Genomic DNA, 21,737 nt, shown 5'->3' with positions numbered 1-21,737 from the left:
AAAACATAAATACAACCGTGCACGGTAATCAATTTCAGTGACAGAAAAGATAGCAAACTCTTCCTGCTTCTGGCCATGTCCTTCCATAGCGATCCCTGGGGCCACGCTTTTGTATGACTAAAGACGGCTTGCGCCTGGTTCATCAATCTTGCACGACATCTTGCAGTGCAGCACCCCGCTCGAAGGGGCTCTGGAGCAGAAGCGGACTACGCTTCCCAGCGTGCTCTCGACTTCAAAGGGAAGTGTCGTCTCCAAGCCGCTCGGATAAAAGCGCCGCAGCCCGAGCCGCCGGGAGGCAGAGCTGCAGGAGGGGGCAGCGAGCGCTGGTCGTGCCGGGACGAGGGCAGGGGGGAAAAGGGGCTGTCCGGGATCCGTGTCCGGGATATCACTGGCAGGGACGCGGGGCGACAGGGCAGGCTGCTCTGCAGGATTCCATTTCCCCGCAAAAGTCCTCCGGTCAGCATTAGGGCTGGAGAAGACAAGTGCAGAGAAAGTTGACCTGGTTGCCTTTGGACGCTACAGCGCACATTGTGCGGCGAACTCAATCAGAGTTGATGACATCTCGACGGGACGCTGCACTATACTGTCAGGAGACACGGGGGTTTTCAGCTGTACCTTGCGAGGGCTATGAGTACCATAGTACGAAAGCGGAGGAATTGATGTCCGTCAGACAATGCATTTGGATGGAACAGCGCGCACTACTGTCTTTGATTCTAGCGCTGCTATCTGAGAACAAAACACAGCCTGAAGTATCCGGCACGTGTCATGCCTCTTTAATTTATAAACGTCTGCGAATAGAGGTTTTCTGAAAAAAAGGGGGCAAAGCACCGAAAATATATATCTTTTCCTGTTATGGAATTTGAATGTAAACGACGCAGGACGAAACCGTTACATTGAGGATTACATTATTGTATAATGAATTCAGGCAACCCAAAAACCACCAACTGTCCTAGCCTGATCTGTTTTTTTCTCCGGGGTTTTTGACAATGCAGCAAATCCGAACTTTCTGTTAAATTCGAAGAGCGGGTATAATGTAATTTATTTTTGAGAATGTGATCTGCGATGAAATGACTTATACAATATGTAAGAGGTTTTCATATATTTTATATTATTTTCACAGCTATGTATATGTATGCAGGTTTATTTTAGCGATATTGCTTTAACCCTTGCAACGCTAAGTCTATTAATCTTAGCCTGAAGGCATGAGATGTCATCAGTCTGATTATTACATAATGAAGACGTGGATCAAAGTATTGATTCCGCTCTCTTTCACAAGCAGAAACATGCAAACGTAGCTCAAATCGCTTTCACATCCTCTCCCCCCCGTCTTTTAAGGAAACTATATCGAAAGTAAGAAAAAACCCCGGCAGCCCGTATAAGGGTGCTGAAACTTGAGGTAGGAACTTCAAGCGCTCGGCGGAAAGATCGTTTATCAAACGACTACAGATTGCAAAATTGCAGATAATCGACTTCAGTTTCATTTTATGCAACAGAGCATGTAGATCAGTCTAGCTCTGTCAATCACTATCACTAAGCAAATTTATTTTAATCCACCGTACGTTAAAGGAAGGCGTGGCGGCAGCTCTCGGTGTAACTCTGTTGATTCAGGCACAGCGAACCCGAGCTCATCTGGGACATGCCTGCGGGTCGGCACAGAAACTACTGATGTCCGCTCTTCTCTGCGGCAGGCAATGGACGGAGGCCGCTATAAGAAACGGAAATCTGCTTCAGAGAAGTAAACTAAGTTGTTTGTATTTTTCTAAAAAATGCCACTGATAATCAGAACATGAGTATTATTTTTACAAAAGCCGGACCTCCTCAGCCGCCTAGTATATACCTACTGATTTAGCTCTTGTGCGGAGCGTGTGCACCAACCCGGGAGTGGATATTTGAAAAGATTGGTACAAATGTGAAACTGCAACAGGATATCTAAGCACTGCGATCACGCTAGGCTACAGTATGTGCCATGAAGACCTTTTTTAAAAACAATACTTTCTCTCCTTGAGTGGATACTAAGCGAAACGCGAGGCTGAATCACTGTGAACAGAATCTCTTCCATGCGCCTCTTGCCTCCAGAAAGCTGGACGTTCCTGTTAATTCTTGCGATAGTAAATGCAATGGGCTGTATCCAGAGTATCAGGTGTAAGCCCAAAAGTTTCCGAGAGAGCATCACCGTTCTTGAAGTAAACTCCACCATAGACCCAAATCCCACCAGCATCGACGAGTCCTCTGGAGTGGTTCTGCGGTACAGAACCCCGCACTTCCGAGCTTCGGCCCGGGTACTGGTGCCGCCCATCGCTGCTAAGGAGACCTGGACCGTGGGCTGGATCCAAGCGTGCAACCACATGGAGTTTTACAATAAATACGGGAGTACAGGAATGTGAGTACCGCGTTAACACGCCAGCTGATGTTCACGCATTATCAGACTACTGCACAGTGCGTTATCGGGACCACCTAGAAGGGACTCGTTTCTGTAAGAAATACATACACACTGTAGGCCGCGCTTTGATAAGCAGGCGTGACTGCAGCCCCATAAAAGCACGTTTCTGTGTGACCTCTCAGACAGGCTTTACTGCATAAAAACTCGAAATTGAAAATGCTCAGCTCGAGCTGCTGCAGCTAAAAAACCCGTTTCGGAATCTTTTGACATCCTATACAGCCTGTATGAATTAGTAAAAAAAAGACGCAAATCAGATAACATTATTCTATGCCTTATTATCTAAACAATTACAGTTATGTTGATTAAATTAAGACGGTATAGAGTGAATTAAACGTTTATGCTTTATCTCACTTCAAACCCCTCTTACCCACTTTTGAAACTTCAGAAGTTTGTAGTTTCTGCAAGTTCGCGCCCCGGTGTTCCTGTGTGGTTAGACAGTACGCGCAAGCAAGGTGCGTTGTGCAACAGAAGCGACCTTTAGGTTTATACCTAAACTTTAGAGTAGAAAGACCGGTGCTGTAAAAGCAAACAGAACTGTTTTAAGACGGCTCAGTTATCAGTAAGTCTACAATATGAATATTTCATTTCAGTGCACATATTTCACTCAGCCTTAAATCATAATTGTATTACTACCACTGCTAACGTACCGGCGGTCTCATAAGTAATTCTACTACCACGACTTCTGGTCCTCTCCTACTGCTGCTGCTGCTTCACCCTACTGATAAACAATATCAATGAAAACAGACATAGGAACAGTAGTTTTAATTTAACGCTGGCTTCAGAGCTTGAATTTATTTTTATTTTTTCAGGATGAATTAATTACATTGAGTTTGACGCCGTTTTTCTGGCACATGGCGCGTTTTGAAGTAACATTCGTTGAAGAATGTGCGGTAATAATAACAGCAGAAGGTCTTTTTCCCTTTCTTGGAAATTGAACCCCAACCTGTGAAGCGGCGTCGCCGGCGGTGTGCCCCTCTGAGAGAATGGGGTTATTTTCGGCCCGCTTGTGAGGTGCTAAATTCAGGACGTCAACAGTCGTCGGCGCTGCAGAAGAAGGCCTGGACTTCACGTTGCCTTTTAAAAAGAAAGTAGATAACAAAAGCGTAAAAATTCCTTAATGGTTTTAGCTGGAGATTTACATAAAACAAGCTATGTTTTGGCACTGGTGGGGATTTTGTAAGTTTCAACATTTAAATGTGAATTTTAAGTACCTGATGAGTTTAATTTAGATTTAGAAAGGATTAACTAGGTGGACAGCATGTTTAATAATAATCAGAGGTGGGTTTTGTTTCGTTGATTGGTTTTATTCATTAGTGCAAAAAATGACATAGGGCCACACAAGTATCTCTGGAAATGAATAAAATGTTCCGTATGAATAAGACCTTTTCCTCAAGAGGCTGATTGGTCTTTCTGTGGTATGGTGTCCTCTATAATGAGCTACAGGGATGCCTTTGATCCCAACAGAATGAAGGAAATTAATGTGTATTGTGAAAGTCACTTCTGGTTTATCTGAAAGGTCAGTTCAACAAATAAATTAATTTCTTAAATAAGCTATTATAGCCAACGTAACAAAAAATAAACTTAAATTATTCATTTCTGACACTTGCTATCTCTACCAATTTGTCCAAAAAAAAACTCTTGGGAAGCAAGCTGAAGAGATTTCACCTTGCTGCTTTCTAGATGAATACTTTTAAACAACAATTTTTTCTCTTCTTTTCCACTGTGTTTGAGTTCTAGCTTGAACATACAGTACCAAGAGTATAAATCAAAACATTTCCCCTGGGCTTTATTCACATGTAGTAAAAGTTAACAGCACACGCCGAAATTTAGATGGCTGTTGCTGAAATGAGTCTTAAGGGGGTGACATCGCCATCCACAACAGGCCTAGTGTTACTGCGCAGTTATACTAGCAACCTCAGAGGAAGTTGCCATTGCATTGCAGTTAAAAGGTCATGTTGTGTAGTTGGGAAACAGGCTGCTTGTTGTGGTATGGTATCCTTAACTTTCTGTACCAAGACAGGCCACAGAGCAGACATTTCAAGCCGCCTGCCTGTATCTGGCTTGTGGTTTGGACTCGCGTCCTTTAGAGAAGACGACAGGCTGAAAATACTGAGTCCAGACGTTGAAATATTAATTGCTGACTAGCTGCTTTCTCTCCTGTGATTGAGAGCTTGAAGGCTGGTAGTAGGCACAGTACTGTCTTACCTTCTGTTCTGAGAAAACTCAGAATGCCTTGTCAAGGGCATAATGATACAGGAGACCAATTGAAGCGCTTTTTATGAAGATTAACTGCTTCTCCCAACAGACCACTTTGGCCAATTGATTGTTAGGAGATGAAGTCTTCTGTGAAGAAATGAGAGAAATGTAAATGGCTCAAAAAAAAACTTTCTAAGTAATTTTTTAAGTAATGGCAATTCTAATTAGCTGAAATCACTCAAAGCATTAAAGTGCATGGGGAAAGCAAACAGTAGTAAACGCTGGGACTCCAGAGTTGCTTATTTAGTGAGGTCCTATCTGGAGTACCTTCACGCATAAAGATTACAGGTCTGAATGCAGACTGTGCCACTTGATTTCACCAGATAATAACCTGAAAAGGAGACATCAGCCATAAAGGAAATGTGTTAGAAAAGAGAGATAATTGTGAATATTGGTTTTCTTGTTTGGGACTAGAAGTACTACTGACAAAACAACAACAACAACAACTGTATATTCTGAAAGGACTAGGGATTCCTAGGGGCCTATAATAAGTTAGTGGGTTCTAATATTCATGAGAATGACAAAGTGCAGGGAGGTTCACTAGCTCAGGGAAATTCTGGATGAGTCAGTGGCAGAGCTGGTATGTGAGCTGGGAAATCCTTGTTGACCTCCTATTTCCCTTAACCATTGCACAATCACAACTTGTTTAAATTATGCTAAATGGGGATTTTGTGTAGGGAATAGGAGAGCCTTGGGCTTGATTCAAGCATCTGGTGCCTTCTGTGTGGAGTCTGCATGGTGCATGCTGTATATTGCCTAGTTTTGTGCTGCTCCAGTTTTCTCCCGTAGTCCACAGATATGATGCTGTCCAGACTAATTGGCGTCTCTAAGTCGTGCCACATGTGGGAGTGCCCTCTGACAGATTGGCGCCTCATCATGGCATGCACCCTGAGTCTGCCAGGTTAGCCTATGGCTCTCTGCTCATGATAAAACAGTTGTAGTTACAGAATGTCAGGCAGAAAAGACACAGCCCAGCATTATTGACAGGTGTTTCAGTGACACTATCCAGAGTGCTTCACAGGTGTTCAGTGGGAAAGTGAGAAAGTCACTGTGTCTACAAACCCCGAGCCTCTGAAACGCTGAACATGTTAGCTGTTCTGCTAACAGAAAGCAGTGATAGTTTGTCCTTTCATTTGTCCTGTTTACAGCTCCACAGAAATCAATGCCACTTGTTTGACATGTTTTCGTTCTCTGACGCTAAGATTTTCTGCTGATAACCAGTATTTGCAGTTATGGGACAGTCAGCCAGTCAATTTATAAGATATACTGTACAGTAAAATATATTATTGTTTTTTCCCTCTTGTAATTCTCCTGTGCTGGCAGAAATTTGATCTTGTCAAGCAGGGCCTATGTACAAAAAGGTTGCACCATATTTGGTCATCCGAGAGCTGCTTTCCTCCTTTGAGGTAGATTATTAATTATTAATTGATGGCTGTGTGGGAGAAAAAAGGGTATGATGTTCAAGAGGGTTCTGTTAATGAGCAGGGGGATTGAACAAGTAACGGGGTGTGGGAAATACTCACTAGTTTGATCACTTGTTTTACTCGTTTTGTTTAAATAACCTGGAAAACAAACTAAATAGGCTACCCAGTTAGCCACACATAAAAATACAAAGTATATGGTACAGTATGTACTGTACATGATATACAGTATGTGGTATCAGAGTTGCTTTTCTGCATTTGTCTATTTTGTGCATATACCTTTTTCAAGCCCCAGTGAGCCCTCTTGAAGTGATGAAGAGTGCTGTTTATGCATTTCCTGGAATTGTTTCCTATATGGCACAAAACAGCACACACCTCCTCTCGACTTGAAAGTCAAGCTTGTTAAGCCAGACTGCAGAAGGCCTGGGAGGATTCAGAGGAGAAATTTAAATGGGAATTTAAATGAATTATGGTTCCGAAGATTTGCTGTTGCAGTGTTTTTGTCCAGTACCCCTACTGTAATTAAGTGTAGTTTATAAAAGCTATACAGCACATGTCATACATTTTAATATGAAAGCATTAAAGATGCTTGTGGTGCAGGTCTGCTTTTGTTTTTATCTCGGGGACATTTTAGCTCGGCAGTGTACTGTACAATTAATAATTAGCGTACCAAAATAAAGAGAAATGCCACTTCAAGTCCACTTGTCCAAGCGATGACTGTAGCAGCATGAAAAAGCAGCTCATTCAGAAATTAATCTGTGCTTGATTACAGTATATCAGAGCATAGCCATTTACACTTCAGTATTAACTTATAATTACCCCTTTAAGAAGACTAATTAAGGAGATACAGAAGACCAGATTGCAAGTTTGAACTGGCAGAAATGCAGCTGAGAACAGATAATGTATAAATCTTTTAGTTCTGGTGGATCAGCAATTTAGGCTTCACCATGGTCCTCACGTCCTGACTCCTTGTTTATTATTTAACTTAGAGGCGCCGCTGTATGAAGTAGGTTTCTTTTTGAATCGGCGCTGCCTGCTCATGTTTTGCAACTGCAAGGCAAGTTCTCAGCGCAGTCTCCTGCTGAATGCATAATTCTCCTCTGCCTGCAAATGTGCGGCTCACTGACCGGAGCTTGTGATTGAGCCTGTGAGCTCTGCAGCTGCTGGATCCATGTTTGTCTGTACCTTTATCTGCTGAGCCTAGAAATGACTTTGTCTGTGTAATAACACACCCACTGGGACTCAAACCAGGCTCTCTCCCTCTCCGGGGGTGCCTAATCTGGAAAGATGTAGAATAGATTAAAAACAGTGTGGATGGGGGCTGCCTGGTGGTTTCTGAGGTTTTCTTCCTTTTTTTATCAGCCTGCTAGGAGGGATATGAGCGAAAAAACAGGCAAGGTACATGCCAAGGAAAAGCAAACCAGTGCAGGAGTTTTATTTTCATAGATGTTTCTGTCCAAAACCTGCTTATAAAATGAGGACCAGCTCCACACATTAAAAAGAAATTAACATTCATTCATTAAATTGTTTAATATAAAGTGGCTTTGAACTCCACTTCTAGTGGATAAGTATTTGCAGCCCTGTATTCAGTCTTAACTGTGAGGTTAGTATTAATGTTGACACGGCTCTGTATGGAAGAGCCCAGCTGGACAGGCTTCACCGTTTGTGTGATCTTCTTCCAAACCCAGCACAGTACAGCGCCCCCTAGGGCCTGGAGCTGGCAGCGCGACTACAGTTATTGCAGTGTTATTGTGTTATTAGCTAATTAAAAAAAAAGTTTCATGGGTCAAGACAGCAAAGTTTTTGGTTTCACTTTTAGATCTTAGTTTGTGTAACTATCAGTATAATCAGCCCAAATAAAGGTGAGGTATAATTAGCATTTAGCTTGTTTATACTATGCAATATTTATACATATAGTACATATATATAATGGAAACATAGAGTTGCATTTGTGCTTTCTAATATGTTTTTACACACCTTAGAAATAAAATGGCTGGATTTATTTGTATCTGTTTTATCTTTGAAAGCTTTTTTCCTCACTAACTTCCAGTATCTCTTGTTTTGCTAAAGAGCATCAGACATGGTATTTTATATCCTCAGTGAACTGTGTCTAAGTGATCACTAGCAGGTAAAAATCAATATCAATCCTGCTAGTGTGCTGTTGTTTTCATAACTGTGCTGTTATTTCACCATTTATAGTTGCCTGTGAATGTTTGCCTTTATTTCAGTCATGATTTTTCTTATTATCCAGACATCAGTCGAGGAATTAGCTACTTGAGCTACATGACTGGAGCACGTTCTGGCTGTATTTGAAGGAAAAATAACTGAACTCTGTAATGACTGCGAAGTGGACCTATCAGAACATGTTCAAAAGTGTAAATAAGACAAATTTGGGGGAAAAATAACATGAATGTATCTTTTAACGTTTGGTTTCGTAATCAAAACTAATTACATTCGTCCTACGCCATGACACAGCCAGGGTCAGCTAGAATGAGAAGTTTGAAACTGCTCTAATGAGCTCAGCAATGGTTTCTGGATTAGTACCAAATGAAGGTTAGAGAATGGCTGTGGAGAAAGTGCCAAGGTCTACATTAAAAAGCCCGAAACACTGTAACAACTGAAGATAGGGATATTCTCAGAAATGTCAAATTTCCCAGCAGAGTACCTGTTACCACGGCTCTTAATAGATTCAGCACCAGTAGCCTGGACTCGAATTTCCCTCTGGAGAAACCCTTCTGTGTCTCTGAAATGAAGAGTGGCAGGGAAGGGATTGAGAGAAATGAGAAGGAAGGAGACAGAACTACAAAGAGACGCATACTTCATCTTCTTGTGCTTTTATGTGCCTGTAATAAAGAAGAAAACGCTGCTACTTACAGTACATATTCCATCAGTGCTTACTGTAAAGATATACACAAAGGTGTTCTGCTGTACAGGAGTCTTTTCATGCCCAGGTTGCAGCTTAATCTTCTCTAAATAAATAGTCATGTACAATATAGTCTGTCCATACTAACAGTTCACAGTGTATTTATAGGATTTGGTGACTCTTACATCTTGGTATACAGTATAAAGACCCCCTTGTATTCAATATCCAAGTGCAGGGAACAAACATACTGTATTATTGTCAGAGCAGCACTTACTCAGTCCTGCAGTGTTTGATGCCAGTTAAGACAGGACCATTTGCCCAAGTCTGGACAGTGTCAGTTTGAGTGGGGGCAAACCCATTATCTGACTGTGACCAGGATCCCTCAAGGCGTGGTACATGACTGTCGGGAGTTTCGTTGCGTTTCAACCAGTCAGGGTATTTTCAGCAGCGCCCCTGTGACTTGTGTCTGCGAACGTCCAGTATCTGTGAGATACTGACTCCACCGTGGTATCTGTGGGGCCTGTGAAGTGAAAAATGGCAGATGACTCTCACAAGCACAAGGAAGGGTTACTGGATTTTGTGTTTCCTGTGCTGGTTGGAGAACTGCTTTAAACCCAAGTCCATTAAACTGTGGAGAATCTAAATTGGACGGGGTTATTTAAAAGAAAATAATTGGCAATTAAAATTTTTTTGTGTGGAAAAAATGACAGAATGTGAAACAACTTCTGGGTGGCGCGGTGGTTCGCATTACTGCATCACAGCGCTGCGGCTCTGGGCTCAGTTCTTAGGGTGCCATGTACATGCAGTTTTATCTTCTCCCCGTGTCCATGAGGGTTTCCTCCCACAGTCCAAAGACATACTGGTGTGAGAGTGTGCCTGTGTAATGGACTGGCGTCCCACCCAGGCCGTACCCTGCCCTGTGCCCTTTGCTCACTGGGATTGGCTCCGGCTCCCCCGCTGCCCTGAATTGGATAAAGTAGATGGATGATGGATTTACTTTTCAAAAGCAGTTCATAGGCGCGTCTAAACAAATCTTACCACAACTGAGTGACTGGAACTGCAGGGTTTTCTGAACAGGATGCAGGCCTCGTGTGGTACCAGCTATCCTTTGATGTTTATTTTTAACAAAAACAGGTGCATGGGTTATAAAGAATGAGAATCAATTCTGTCAGAATTAAGATTAAGCGAGTATAGGTTAAACAGGTGAAATATTTTTTCTTGTTAGGTGGGAACACATTTTCCTGCTGGAAAACGATCTTCCTTAGTTCTAAATATGTACAGTGCTGTGCAAGAGCCTTGGATATTTTAGGCAAATTTGGGAATTAACATATGTTATGAGCATCATCAGTTGGCTCAAAGCCTCCATTAACGTTTTCAACCATTCTAATAATTTTGACTATTTTTCCTACAGTTTAGTTAGTGTGAGAAAAAAAGTTTTTGATCAGTAAGTGATCAGAATCTTCAACGATATGATCTCAGAAACTCAAGGTAATGATGAGCCAATAAGAAATGTTATAGCAGCTAACCAATCACATTCACTAAACAGATCTATTTGACTCATTGTCAGGTGTTCCTTGTCAAGAATATCACTTATCCCCTGTCAGTAACAATGACAAGTCACATTTGTTCCCCTGAATATGTTGGTAATGCAAAACAATCTGCTTTTTCCACTACAGAATACAGAACTGTCTAGATTGTTTGTTTCAAACAAAACAGCTAAAACTGCTGTAGAAGCCACTACAGACTTGTTTTACTATAAAGAGAGGAAACTGTCAAAACTAGCACTGTTGCAGTGTTGTTACATGTGGATGCGCTGATTTATTAATTGGTGCGTTTTGTTTTAGGTCTAGCTGGGAGCTCCCTGATTTAAGGGATGGTAAAATGCAAGCAATAAGTGACTCTGATGGGGTGAACTACCCCTGGTACGGCAATACGACAGAGACCTGCACCATCGTCGGCCCCACCAAGAAGGACACGAAGTTCACGGTCAGAATGAACGACAACTTCTACCCCAGCGTGACCTGGGGCGTGCCTGTGAGCGACAGCAACCTGCCCCAGCTGACCAGCATCCGCAGGGACCAGAGCTTCATCACCTGGCTGGTGGCCATCAACCAGGCCAGCGGGGAGACCGTCGTGCTGCAGACCATCAAGTGGAGGATGCAGCTGCACATCGAGATCGACCCCGGCAAGCCCCTGGGCCAGCGGGCCAAGCTGCTGGAGCCCACCGCCCAGGAGCAGCCCCAGGTCCTGGCCAGGAACGAGCCCATCCCGCCCAACGCCATGGTGAAGCCCAATGCCAACGACGCGCAGGTCCTGATGTGGAGGCCAAAAACCGGGGAGCCTGTGGTTGTTATACCTCCGAAATACTGACCCGCCGGGCACGAGGGGCGGCTTTTCTTTCTTCATCTTTTTTTACATCAAAAACAATAAGTAAAAGATATAACAAGACGCCCCCAAGTGGCAAAGCTATGGACATCTCCTGGACTAAACAACTGCAACCATTCTACCTTTAAACTGGGTCGGGTATCACTGTGCTAAATGAAATCATTGCAAAAACAGCTAGTATTTTTTTTTTTGCTTGGCATTTTTTGAACATTATACGAGAATATATATGTGTATATACAAATATACACATATACTCACATGCACATACCTTTTTAAAACTTTTTTTCTGGGATAGGAAGGGTGGGGGGGGGGGGGGTTGTTCTTTCATACCGAAAAAAATGTATATTTGCTCCAAAGCTGGACGGGGGTGGAACAAAGAAAAAAACTGTGTTTTGCGCAAAGGAACATGCAATACTTTTTTAAAGTGCGAGACGTCAAATCCATGCTGCCTTATGTTTGCATTGCTTCTCATTGCGGACTTTTGCCTTAAACGCTGTCTGATGCACTGTCCCTCCCAGAGTGACTCTGGGAAGGGGTCTGGCAAGACCCTCACCAATCAACATGCCCTCTCTCCCGGCGAGCCGGCAGCTACCCCCAGAAAAAACAAGTGAATAAACAAGGTTGTTTGAAGAAATATTTAGAAACTTTTGGTACAGTTTGGAAATGTCAGGTTTTCAAAATCTGATGATCAGATCAGGAAACACAGCGACACTCCGGTCTTACAAGGGTGAATATTTTTTCATTCAGTGTTTGAGAAAACCTGGAAGAATGTAACAAACTGTCAGAAAAAAGAACCCCTAGTTAGGCTGTCACAATTAGAAGCTCACAAAAACCTATGACCTGAGTATTTACGCTATGCAGTAATTTTGTGGACGTACAGTACCTAAAAGAACCAGAAACTCCAATTGTACTGTGATATTCTCTCCTGCCACTACATCTGCAAACAGATCTTTCAGAGCCAATAATGTCGCTGGCACTGAGTCAATGAAATTATTAATAAGCCATCATGACAGTATGGTAGCCTGGAGAGTAACGTCACATTTAAAAATGTAGGTGTGGAGGTATATTCCCTAAGGACCGTTGGAGTACTACCTTGATCTGTTTCTGAGATCGATCATTTCAGAGCTGCATACCACTGAAAGACTGGTAGACTGCTGGTAGGTCCAACAGTTTGTGATACAAACTTGCTCATAAATAAAATAGAGCTAGAGCACAGTTAGAAGTGCATCTTACCACTACTGTTCATGTTGAGTGCATTTTGCAACAGGTCTGCTGTAGGCAAGGTGTGAAACACTGGGACAGACCCTAGTTACCCCCCCCCCAGACCTCTGTCCTGCCAGTTTGCAACAGGAGGAACAGCATTCTGTCTCCAGTTCTCTTCAGGAGAGCAAAAGTGATGAGAGAGACGGTGTTGATCTAAAGGATGGCTTTAATTTGGTGAAGTTTGTAAGCTAACAGAATAAAACTGCCAGGTTCCTCGAAGGCAGATCAGACACGCTTACCTTAAAAAATGGAAAAAAACGAACCTTAAAAAGATGACTACTTCTGAAACTGTGTAATAAGCTGTGATTCATGTCCTGTGAAAGAACAGGGTACATTAGTCAAACAGAAAACAGCAACAGTACTGAGATGGACTTAGGATGGTCCAGAGTTAGAGCGTAGTACATTTGATTTAATTAGAAACTAAACTGTGGAAGAGGCAAACCCCAGCTTGAAAAGGAGCATCCTGTAAACCTAAAGAGAGTGGGATCAAATTAATTCATTCCCATACTCCTGTTTCTTTTGTGATTTCCCATGGGGCCTTCCATACGTCACCTCTCAGAAGGGGGCAGAGCAAAAGTGTTATTAGAAGCCCCTCTGGAATTCTGAAACATTTGTTAATTACAATACCAGCAGCTCATTCGGCCTGTGTCTGGGTGTTTGTCACACACTTCCACCCTCAGGCTTCGCTAACAAATGGAAGTATAAGCTTGAGAGAATTATACAGGAGAACATGGAAAAGTTATTTGTCCTGCACCAGCAATCAAGGAGCTCCAGCTCTGCACTAGATGGTGTTACTCACTAGGGTTTAAAACTGGTGAGGAAAGTTTCATAAACCAAAGCTTGCAAAATCATCTGAGCCTCGTCATTTCAAAATGCACACAAACCAAGAGGGTGCTTGTCAGTGTGGAGCTGGGGGTTGAAGTTGAGTGCATTGCCATTGATATTGCATATCATTACAGATGGTGTTGGATTGCATGCACAATCTCAGGCTTGTAGAGGATAGAGTGCCCCAGCAGTAAAGCCCTCAAACCAAGTTGCACTTTAAATTATATAGTGTATACAGTACATACAGTATATGGAGCTGTTACTGCTAGGTCAGGAGAGAGGGGGGAGAGGTCACATGTTAATAATAGGCATGTGATCAGGCTTTGGTCACACTAGTGGGTGAACTATAGCCAGGTCCTGCGGTACGATATGCTTTTTGTCTCCTCTGCCCCTCCCTCCTGACTGCAGCCCAGGATCTCAATTAGTAATGAATGTGCTCATGGCAGAGGAATACCGTATCTTTAAATCATGTTCTGTCTCATCCCTAAACTGCAATATACTATAGAATGTGGTAAATATTCGCTCGGGTCTGCTGGCTTCTTACTGGATTAGAATGGAGAATATGCAGCATGAAAAAACACTGAGAAAGAGGTCAATTTGAGTCTTTGAATGGTTGTTTGTGGTACTCAAGGCTGAAGTGAATGATTTCCCTAGAGAAATTAATTGATATTTTGCAGAAATACCAACTCAAACCAAATAGAAAATATTTCTGTCATTTTAACACCATTACCAAATTGTCTGGTTTGTATAGTAAAACCGGCATGGTAATTCACTAGCTAATCACTAGTGAAGTCAGCCCTTGAAGTTTTCTTTTGTCCAAGTTACAATTAAATTATTGTACAATTGTTGTACAATTAAATTATTGTATTTACGATATGTGGTCTATATATTGATCATATTCAGTGTTCACACTAAAGAAGCATTCCTACCTAGGAAGCCCCCCTTTGTAAGAACAGGTGTCCTTCTGGATAAAAGAGTTATGGGGCTGTCATTTTCCTTTAAAAAAATAATTCTTCCCTGAAAGAACCCCTTCCCCATCTCTGGAACAATGATGTCATGACACACCCTTCAGCCCGGGCCTATGTTAACTTGGAGGCTCCAGCAATTAATTAAAGGCAATTTGAGTGCTGGCCATATGTAGCCACTGCGTGTGCTGATGTGGGTATGTGGTATATTTGGCTCTCAATTGGGAATGCCCTCAAAAAAATTCAGGGGAATGCCCTGAAAAAAATCCAGATTTTCCAGAACAGCATACTCTCCAGTGTTGCATTCGATTATGGAGACTGATAATAGGCAGGCAGATGCAGTCTAGGGGTATTTAGAGGGTGTCATCTTACCATCTAATTTTTGCTCTTTGGGAAGGGTCTGTATTTTTACAGATTTAATGATTAAGGGAAAAAAAACTAATGAGCTTAAATCTGAGAGCTGCTGGATAATTCTGTGTGTTCCTTGCTTTTCTGTCCACTGCAGAAAACCTGATCTTTAAAGTCAGTACGTTTTTCAATTAGTTACTGAAAGTGCTGTCGTTCCCACTTACAATCACAGTCATGAATTAATGTAACAGGCTAGGCTCTGTGACACCTCATTTAAAACTTTTCGTTCTCTATCTGCTTTCAGAAGTAGTTGCTCTGTAGGTATTAAAATACAAAATTGTCAAAATCCATCTCCTCAAAAATTGCCTGCAGGTGCTAGTTCAATATACCATTCATGGTACAAAGTACTGTTGTCCAAAACCATATAATGGAATATTTAACAGAACATTAGTCATAAACTCAGTGATGCTCCATTTTGAGAATTGAGACCTTAAAGAGCAAGTACTGTATCTGGTTTCTGAACAATCTAGTGTGACACAAGTAACATTTATTGCCATAGTTAACATCCCTCCATTAACTATAGAAATATTTATCTCAGTCCATTGTGAAGATGTGAGATCAAGCAGTCTGTGACATTTTGCAGACAAAAAATCAAAAATACAAAATGTGAAAACTAAAGGGACAATTTTATGTTCACTGTAGGAAAACCAATACATTGAAGAACATTAGAAGAAAATAGAGTGAAAGGGAATACTAGACTTTATTGTAAAAATAATTGTCAAGAAATTCACTTTTGAATAAATAGCTGCAGTCTTGTTACATAAAACAACTGACAGTTTATGGAGGAGTGTCATGCTGTGGTCTTTTACAGTGAAATGGGTACAAGGAATTGATTTCCAACGATCAGCAGTTTTATGAGCCTCTGAAATCTTTCATTAACGCAGTATTTTAAAAATGATCTCATCCTTGTAGGAGAAACCAGGTCATTATCTCCATTTGGATTTCATTGTTGATGTTCTTTCGAAACAGTTCAGTTGGATAGTTTTTAATATCTTGGGAGTGGCAGGCTTCTGAATGTCGAAGACGGACAGTCGGTGTCTGTTTTAGCATTACTGACAACTTGTGTCTGGTAAAGACCGGCTCCCACAGAGGGAATCTAATACAGAATCATAAAGTGATTCAGTCTAACAGGTGCTGTGGTGTCACTTTCAAGAATTTCAGGCCACCTGCAATCTTTTATTTGAAGATTACAGAATACTGCTGCAGTGGCCTGACTTCTGGAGAGGTGCCACTGCTGCTGGCTTGCCTTGTTGCACAACCTTTCAGATCCAATACCCTGCTTCACAGCCCTCTGGTTGCTTTTAGGCTTTTAGCACCATGTTGCGAGAACACTTGACCTTAAAGGATTATCAGTTTGAATGCAGGCGCCTAAGTGTTCTATAAAGAGTGTTGTGCAATGGATCTCATTACTGACACACAGCCACTGCTCCTTTTCGCTGCCACCCTGTGAAGCTGTGATCCGCAGTGATTCTAGAGAGAGTGGCATTGTGTCCTCAGGTCTTGCCGTGTCAAGCTGTACAGTAACTCTGAAGACTGGCTTTCCTTCTAGTCACGAGAAACAAATTTGGACACTTACAGTAAACATGATTGATAAGAATTCTGTGAAACTGTTGTGAGGTACGAGATTTTTTCACCATTGCACGGTTCCGAGAAAAATGCTGATTTTCTTTTTTTTATTTGACAGAGTGTCCCTCTCTCTTTTCATTATTCTTGACATGACAAACTCAAGAGCTGTCCATGATGTATCTCAGCCACCTTGTGGTGGTAGTTTGCTTGCTATAATTCTTTGCTGACCATTGTAAGAGTTACTTGTGAAAGAAGTTTTTTATTTCTTAAAATGTCCTCTTGGTGTTGTAACCAGACACTGCATTGGTGTTATAACAGAGAACACTGAAATTGAATATGCAGGCCCATTGGAAAGAAAAGGGTTAATAGAAGTGGGATAGTTCTTAGGATTCAGACAATTCCTCTGCTATTTTATATTGCAGCAAACAAATACTGATCATTTACATATATACTTGACAATGGGACATCACTGGAAAACACTGGAAACTGTGAAAATGCACAATGTTAAATATAAAGTTAAGAACAAATCTGAGAAAAAGAATTAGAGAAATGTTGTTTTTGATGAATAAAGAAAATGTGCGAAAGCAGTAAATGTGTTTAATTGCACTCTTGGCACAGCAGGTACACCGAATACTGCACAACAGCAGGGTCTGGACTTTCATTTCCATCTGTTATCCTGGGCATGAAGGAGCCAGGACATTCATTAGGAAAAGGATTTTGTGTCATTATTGGAAGACTTTCTACAGGCCTTTTTTTCCCAAATTGGAAATTCTGTGGTTGTTATTCACAAATGTACTTGGTTTTGAAGTACTAAGGGATTCAAGTTTTGGACACTTCATAGAGCACATTGCACAGTAATTATTTCCACAATATAATTATTTCTTTAAGTGTTCCATTCTCATTTGGCTCACCTTGTGTGTACCCTCCTTATTAATTCTGTTAAATTATTGAAATTAATTTAGTTTAATCAAGCCTTTACTGCGCTTTGTTTAGTAGTCTTTGATAAAACTCTCATTGAAATTTCTCTTGATCAGCAGATGTTTTATTATACAGCCCTTAAAAGCATTTAGTGAGCAAAGGCATGGTATTGTAACAGTGCCATTTCCAGCAGTAACACAGTGAATCCACAGGAGAGAGTGAATATAAGACAAGCTCTAAATCCTGAGAGTCACAGTAAAGAAGAACTGTATCTGCTTTCTGTATTTGAACAGATGATGAACAAAAAAGAGACAATATCAGAACAGCGTGTATTAGACCTACATAACATCTTGCCCCTGTATGAATACAAATCATTCATGCTTTCATCCTACCTTGTATCGCTGCGGAACGCTCCTGCATCTCTGTCCCGGTCCTGGAGTCCGGCCACCAGCCCACACCCATCCGGGCCGGCCTCGTCCCCGCGTCCACACCAGGCTCACACCGAAGAAGGCTGGACTGTAGTGAATAACTGTGCAAGAACATGAAGTTGCATAAGCCGTTCTCCTGAAAACATCTGGAATATACCATGTGGCATCTGTACATATTCAAATGCTATTGAAAGCTATAAAGAAGGTGATAGGAGATTTACAAATCCTGTATACCCACAAGTCTTTATCTGAGTTTGTGGATCAGGTGCACATTCAGTAGGAAGACCTTGTACCTGGGTTGAGGGATGGAGTCTCTTTTTGTAAAAGCTTGAAACGGGAATATGCTGTTGAAATCGTTCAGCAAATGACTGAAAATACCAATTTTATTCATCCGTGCCGTATGCTCTTAGTGTAAAATAACACACTGACACTTGTCAGGTTTCTGTTGCACTGTGCATTAAGCCTAGTGAGAGCAACTGTTGCTTCACCTGGGAAAATAAATAGCCTGTTTGAAGTGATCTGAAGTGAGCAACAGAGCGTGACTCGAATATTGCCAAACTGGAAGCAACAGAAAACTAGAGTTCAAGCACTTTATCAAATTATTATTTTCACTGCCTTTTTTTAATGCAAACACTTTGACTTTGCAGGAAGCTTAGAGTCAGCTAATTTAATGCAGCCTCCTAGTCAGCTTTTTTGGGTTTCTGCTGAATCACAGGACACTATTACTTAAATTTCAACAGATGCCTCCTCTCGTTATGTGCAATACTCAGTGTAAGTACTGCAGTGTTGTATCTTAAAATAAACAAGTACTACTTGCAGTCAGAACCCTTGAGTGTTCAATAAACATGGAAGAGGTATCACTGATAAACCTTGTTTCAGAAACAGCAGACTGCAACTATTTATAATGTTCTTTTCCAACATTGACTTGAATATGTATTAATAAAACATCACCTGGCACTTTTTTGGATCAAATTTTAAGGTTGATTTTTACAAGACACATCAGAACAATAACAATATAACCAAGCAGCAATGTAACAAGTTTAAAAGGTTTCCCCGGGTACTATTCTTTTGGCAAGTTCAAGTCTCCGCAACATTTGTTTTTAAACTTTACAAGGCTCTATAAATTTCAGCATTACACACGGGTGACAAACATCGAGCTCAGACAGTTCCTTAATGGGCTATCATTCAGGCTTTGATCTTGGATGTCACATTGCTGTTGTCACCAGTGACTGAACCTGCTGCCCTCACAGAGCCTTGGATCTGAGTCCCACATCTGCTGGCTAATTATTTTCCTGGTCTTGATATGGTCAGGGGAGCAGCGATGCTGTACAGGAGAGAGTAAGAGCCAATGCATACTTGCCATCAAAGCCAAACCTTATTAACACGAAGGACATTTTCTGCTTTGACCCTATTAAAATTTCCAGAATAAATTAATTTTACGGGAGTAGGAGAAACTATGCAATATCTGTGCATAAAAATACAAACCCAGGGCCCTGAGGCTGATTACATAAAACACTCTTGCGCATTAAATTTGACAATTATAAATACTTCTTCCCTCAAAAAGACTATTGACTTGATTTTGCTAACATACATGTTGCTTAAGTATTGATTTAAGTTCCTATTGCTCTTCATTAAATCTCCTTAACAGCCTCATTTATTCTGACGTCCTCAGTTCAGTTCCCTACTCTTCAACCTCAGACATGCTCAGGACTGTGATGCTATTATTTTTTCAAAGAGATTTTTGACTGTTCCAATGAATTCACTGCTCTAGAGTGATGCTTCTTTAGTTCAGTGTTAGCTCTCAGCGCTGTATCACATTCAGTAATAGAGGTAACTTGAGCTACACATGCTGCTATGGCAAGGCAAGAAAGCAATGTTAGAGCAATGCTCTAAAATCAACACCATCTTTGACTGTTCTGCTAAAGCAGTTCCTCACACTCAGTGGTTTCCTCAACAAAACATATTGGATGCATTATGCAAACGCGGTCTAATAAATTGATTTATAATTGTGCACTGTTGTTCAGTCTCTTCAATATGCAGAAGCTGTTGTCTAAGGTATTACACAGTCATTAGTTTTTAAGACAAAACACTAGAGTAGCATAACACCTGCTATACTGAATAACCATGCAGCACTCTTCACTTTCTTATTTCATGTCAGACTAGACTAGGTCAGCACGTGCTTCCACAATGAGTGTGGCAGTCATTTGTTCTTTAGTCCATGATGTTAATCATAGATGATCTCTTAGCGTTTGATGTTAACCACAGATACTGGGGAACCTGTTTCATACTTGAGCTTGTTTGACAAACAGGAATTAATAAACGTCATTTGGGGGCTCCTAAAGACTCAGTGCCCTAACGTCCACAGACCGATGATCCAAGCAATGTTATCAGCCACTTTGACTCACATGCAGTAAATGATGAATGTCCAGTGTTCTCTGGACCCAATGGCATCAAATCACACGAGAGCTCCCTTGACTTCACAGCCACCTGCTCTCTGACCTTGCAGAGGTATCAGAGAGAGCTGCATCGGTCCTCCACATGGAGCTGAGCTTAACTGTGAATGCTGTGAGAAAGAGGAGGAGATGATGCAGCACATGTTTCAGCGATCAAGAGCATGGAGTGCATACCTCTCGGGCTGGACTGAGGACTGGAGCAAAGAACCGAGACAATTAATATCCAAAGCTTCCAAAATCCCAAATTATAAAGTATTAAAAGAGAATTTGCAGTGCAGCACATACCTACTGTACATAAAAAATAAATAGCAATTAATATCATGGGAATTTTCCAAAATATGAGGAAAAGGGAGTCAGATTTAATTGTTCTAGTGGAGAATTAAATGTATTGGATACGAATCTGAGGAAATCTGTGAGGTTATGTTCTTAAAAACCAGTGAACTGACTGTGATGCCATTTAATAATGTTCCAGGGTTCACCCACAGAGCACAGTATACGTGAATTAAAAGATTATCGTGCTTATACAAAGCCTGTGCAATGAAGTAACATATGCGAGACTCAAATATCTGGGGTCCTTTGATTTTATATAACATGTTCTGTGGATTAAAAAAGGAAAAATCACTGGGCTTTAAAATACTTAATCCATATTATATTTAATATGTGGTCTTCTCCCTCAACATCAGAAAAGCAGCTTTCAATCCAAGTTAAAAAAGAATCAAAATGAAAAAATGCTACATCTGACTAAACTGAATCTGTGTGATTTATGAATCTGTTCCCTGCAATTTTCTAACCACTTTTTCTAAATCAAGGTTGCAGGGGAGCCAGAGCCTATCCCTGCAGGCAGTAGGTCCATCACAGGGCACACACAGACACACACTCACACCAGGGCCAATTTTCCAGCATGTCTTTGCACTGTAAGAAGAAACCAGAGCACCCAGAGGAAACCCACAAGAGCACAGGGAGAACATACAAACTCCACACAGACAGCACCCCAGAGCTGGAGCTGAACCCAGGGCCCCAGCACTGCAAGACAATGATGCTGTCCACTGCACCACTGTGCCACCCAAAACACTGTCTAAAGATGTACTTTTATGTGTATACAGTCTGCTTTACCATTGCATAATTGCAGGATACAACACAATATAAGTACAATTCCCTCAATAATGCTGGGAGACAGCAACATGGCTGATATACTCTTCAATGTGTAGCTACAGTAAGTGTAGTTCATTCTGATTCCTTAAGTAGCTCTAGTGGTTAGCTAGGGTTCACTTAGCACAATCATTAAAACCTGCAGTCCAATCCATTTCCTGGCTTTATTTAGAGCTTGTATTCGAGCTCTTCTGCTGTGACACAAAGAGACAGAAAAGCAAAGAGTCCAAATCTCTAGAATTCAATACCTGTTACTCGGTGTAGATACTCTGTGTATCTCATAAGAGCGGAGATTTAAGGAGACTAGATGAGGGGAACTGTAAAGATTAACGATACATTTTGCAAAGTCACTGTCACAGCAAGCTACTTCAAGACCAGAGGGTGCCATGATTACAGT

General features: G+C 41.4%; 1 protein-coding gene across 1 annotated transcript; it reads left to right on the top strand.

Moving 5' to 3' along the window:
* Positions 1-290: 290 nt before the first annotated feature.
* On the top strand, positions 291-16,979 carry fam78ab (family with sequence similarity 78 member Ab). The gene is made up of 2 exons (XM_088940744.1): positions 291-2,380; positions 10,825-16,979. Exons 1-2 carry the CDS (start codon positions 2,058-2,060, stop codon positions 11,348-11,350), a joined length of 849 nt encoding a protein of 282 aa, XP_088796870.1. The 5' UTR covers positions 291-2,057; the 3' UTR covers positions 11,351-16,979.
* Positions 16,980-21,737: the final 4,758 nt, after the last annotated feature.

This window comes from Atractosteus spatula, chromosome 23 (genome assembly GCF_055471065.1).
Source record: "Atractosteus spatula isolate fAtrSpa1 chromosome 23, fAtrSpa1.hap1, whole genome shotgun sequence".
In the NCBI taxonomy this organism is placed as follows: Eukaryota; Metazoa; Chordata; class Actinopteri; order Semionotiformes; family Lepisosteidae; genus Atractosteus; species Atractosteus spatula.
This window is presented reverse-complemented; position numbering and strand designations above follow the sequence as displayed.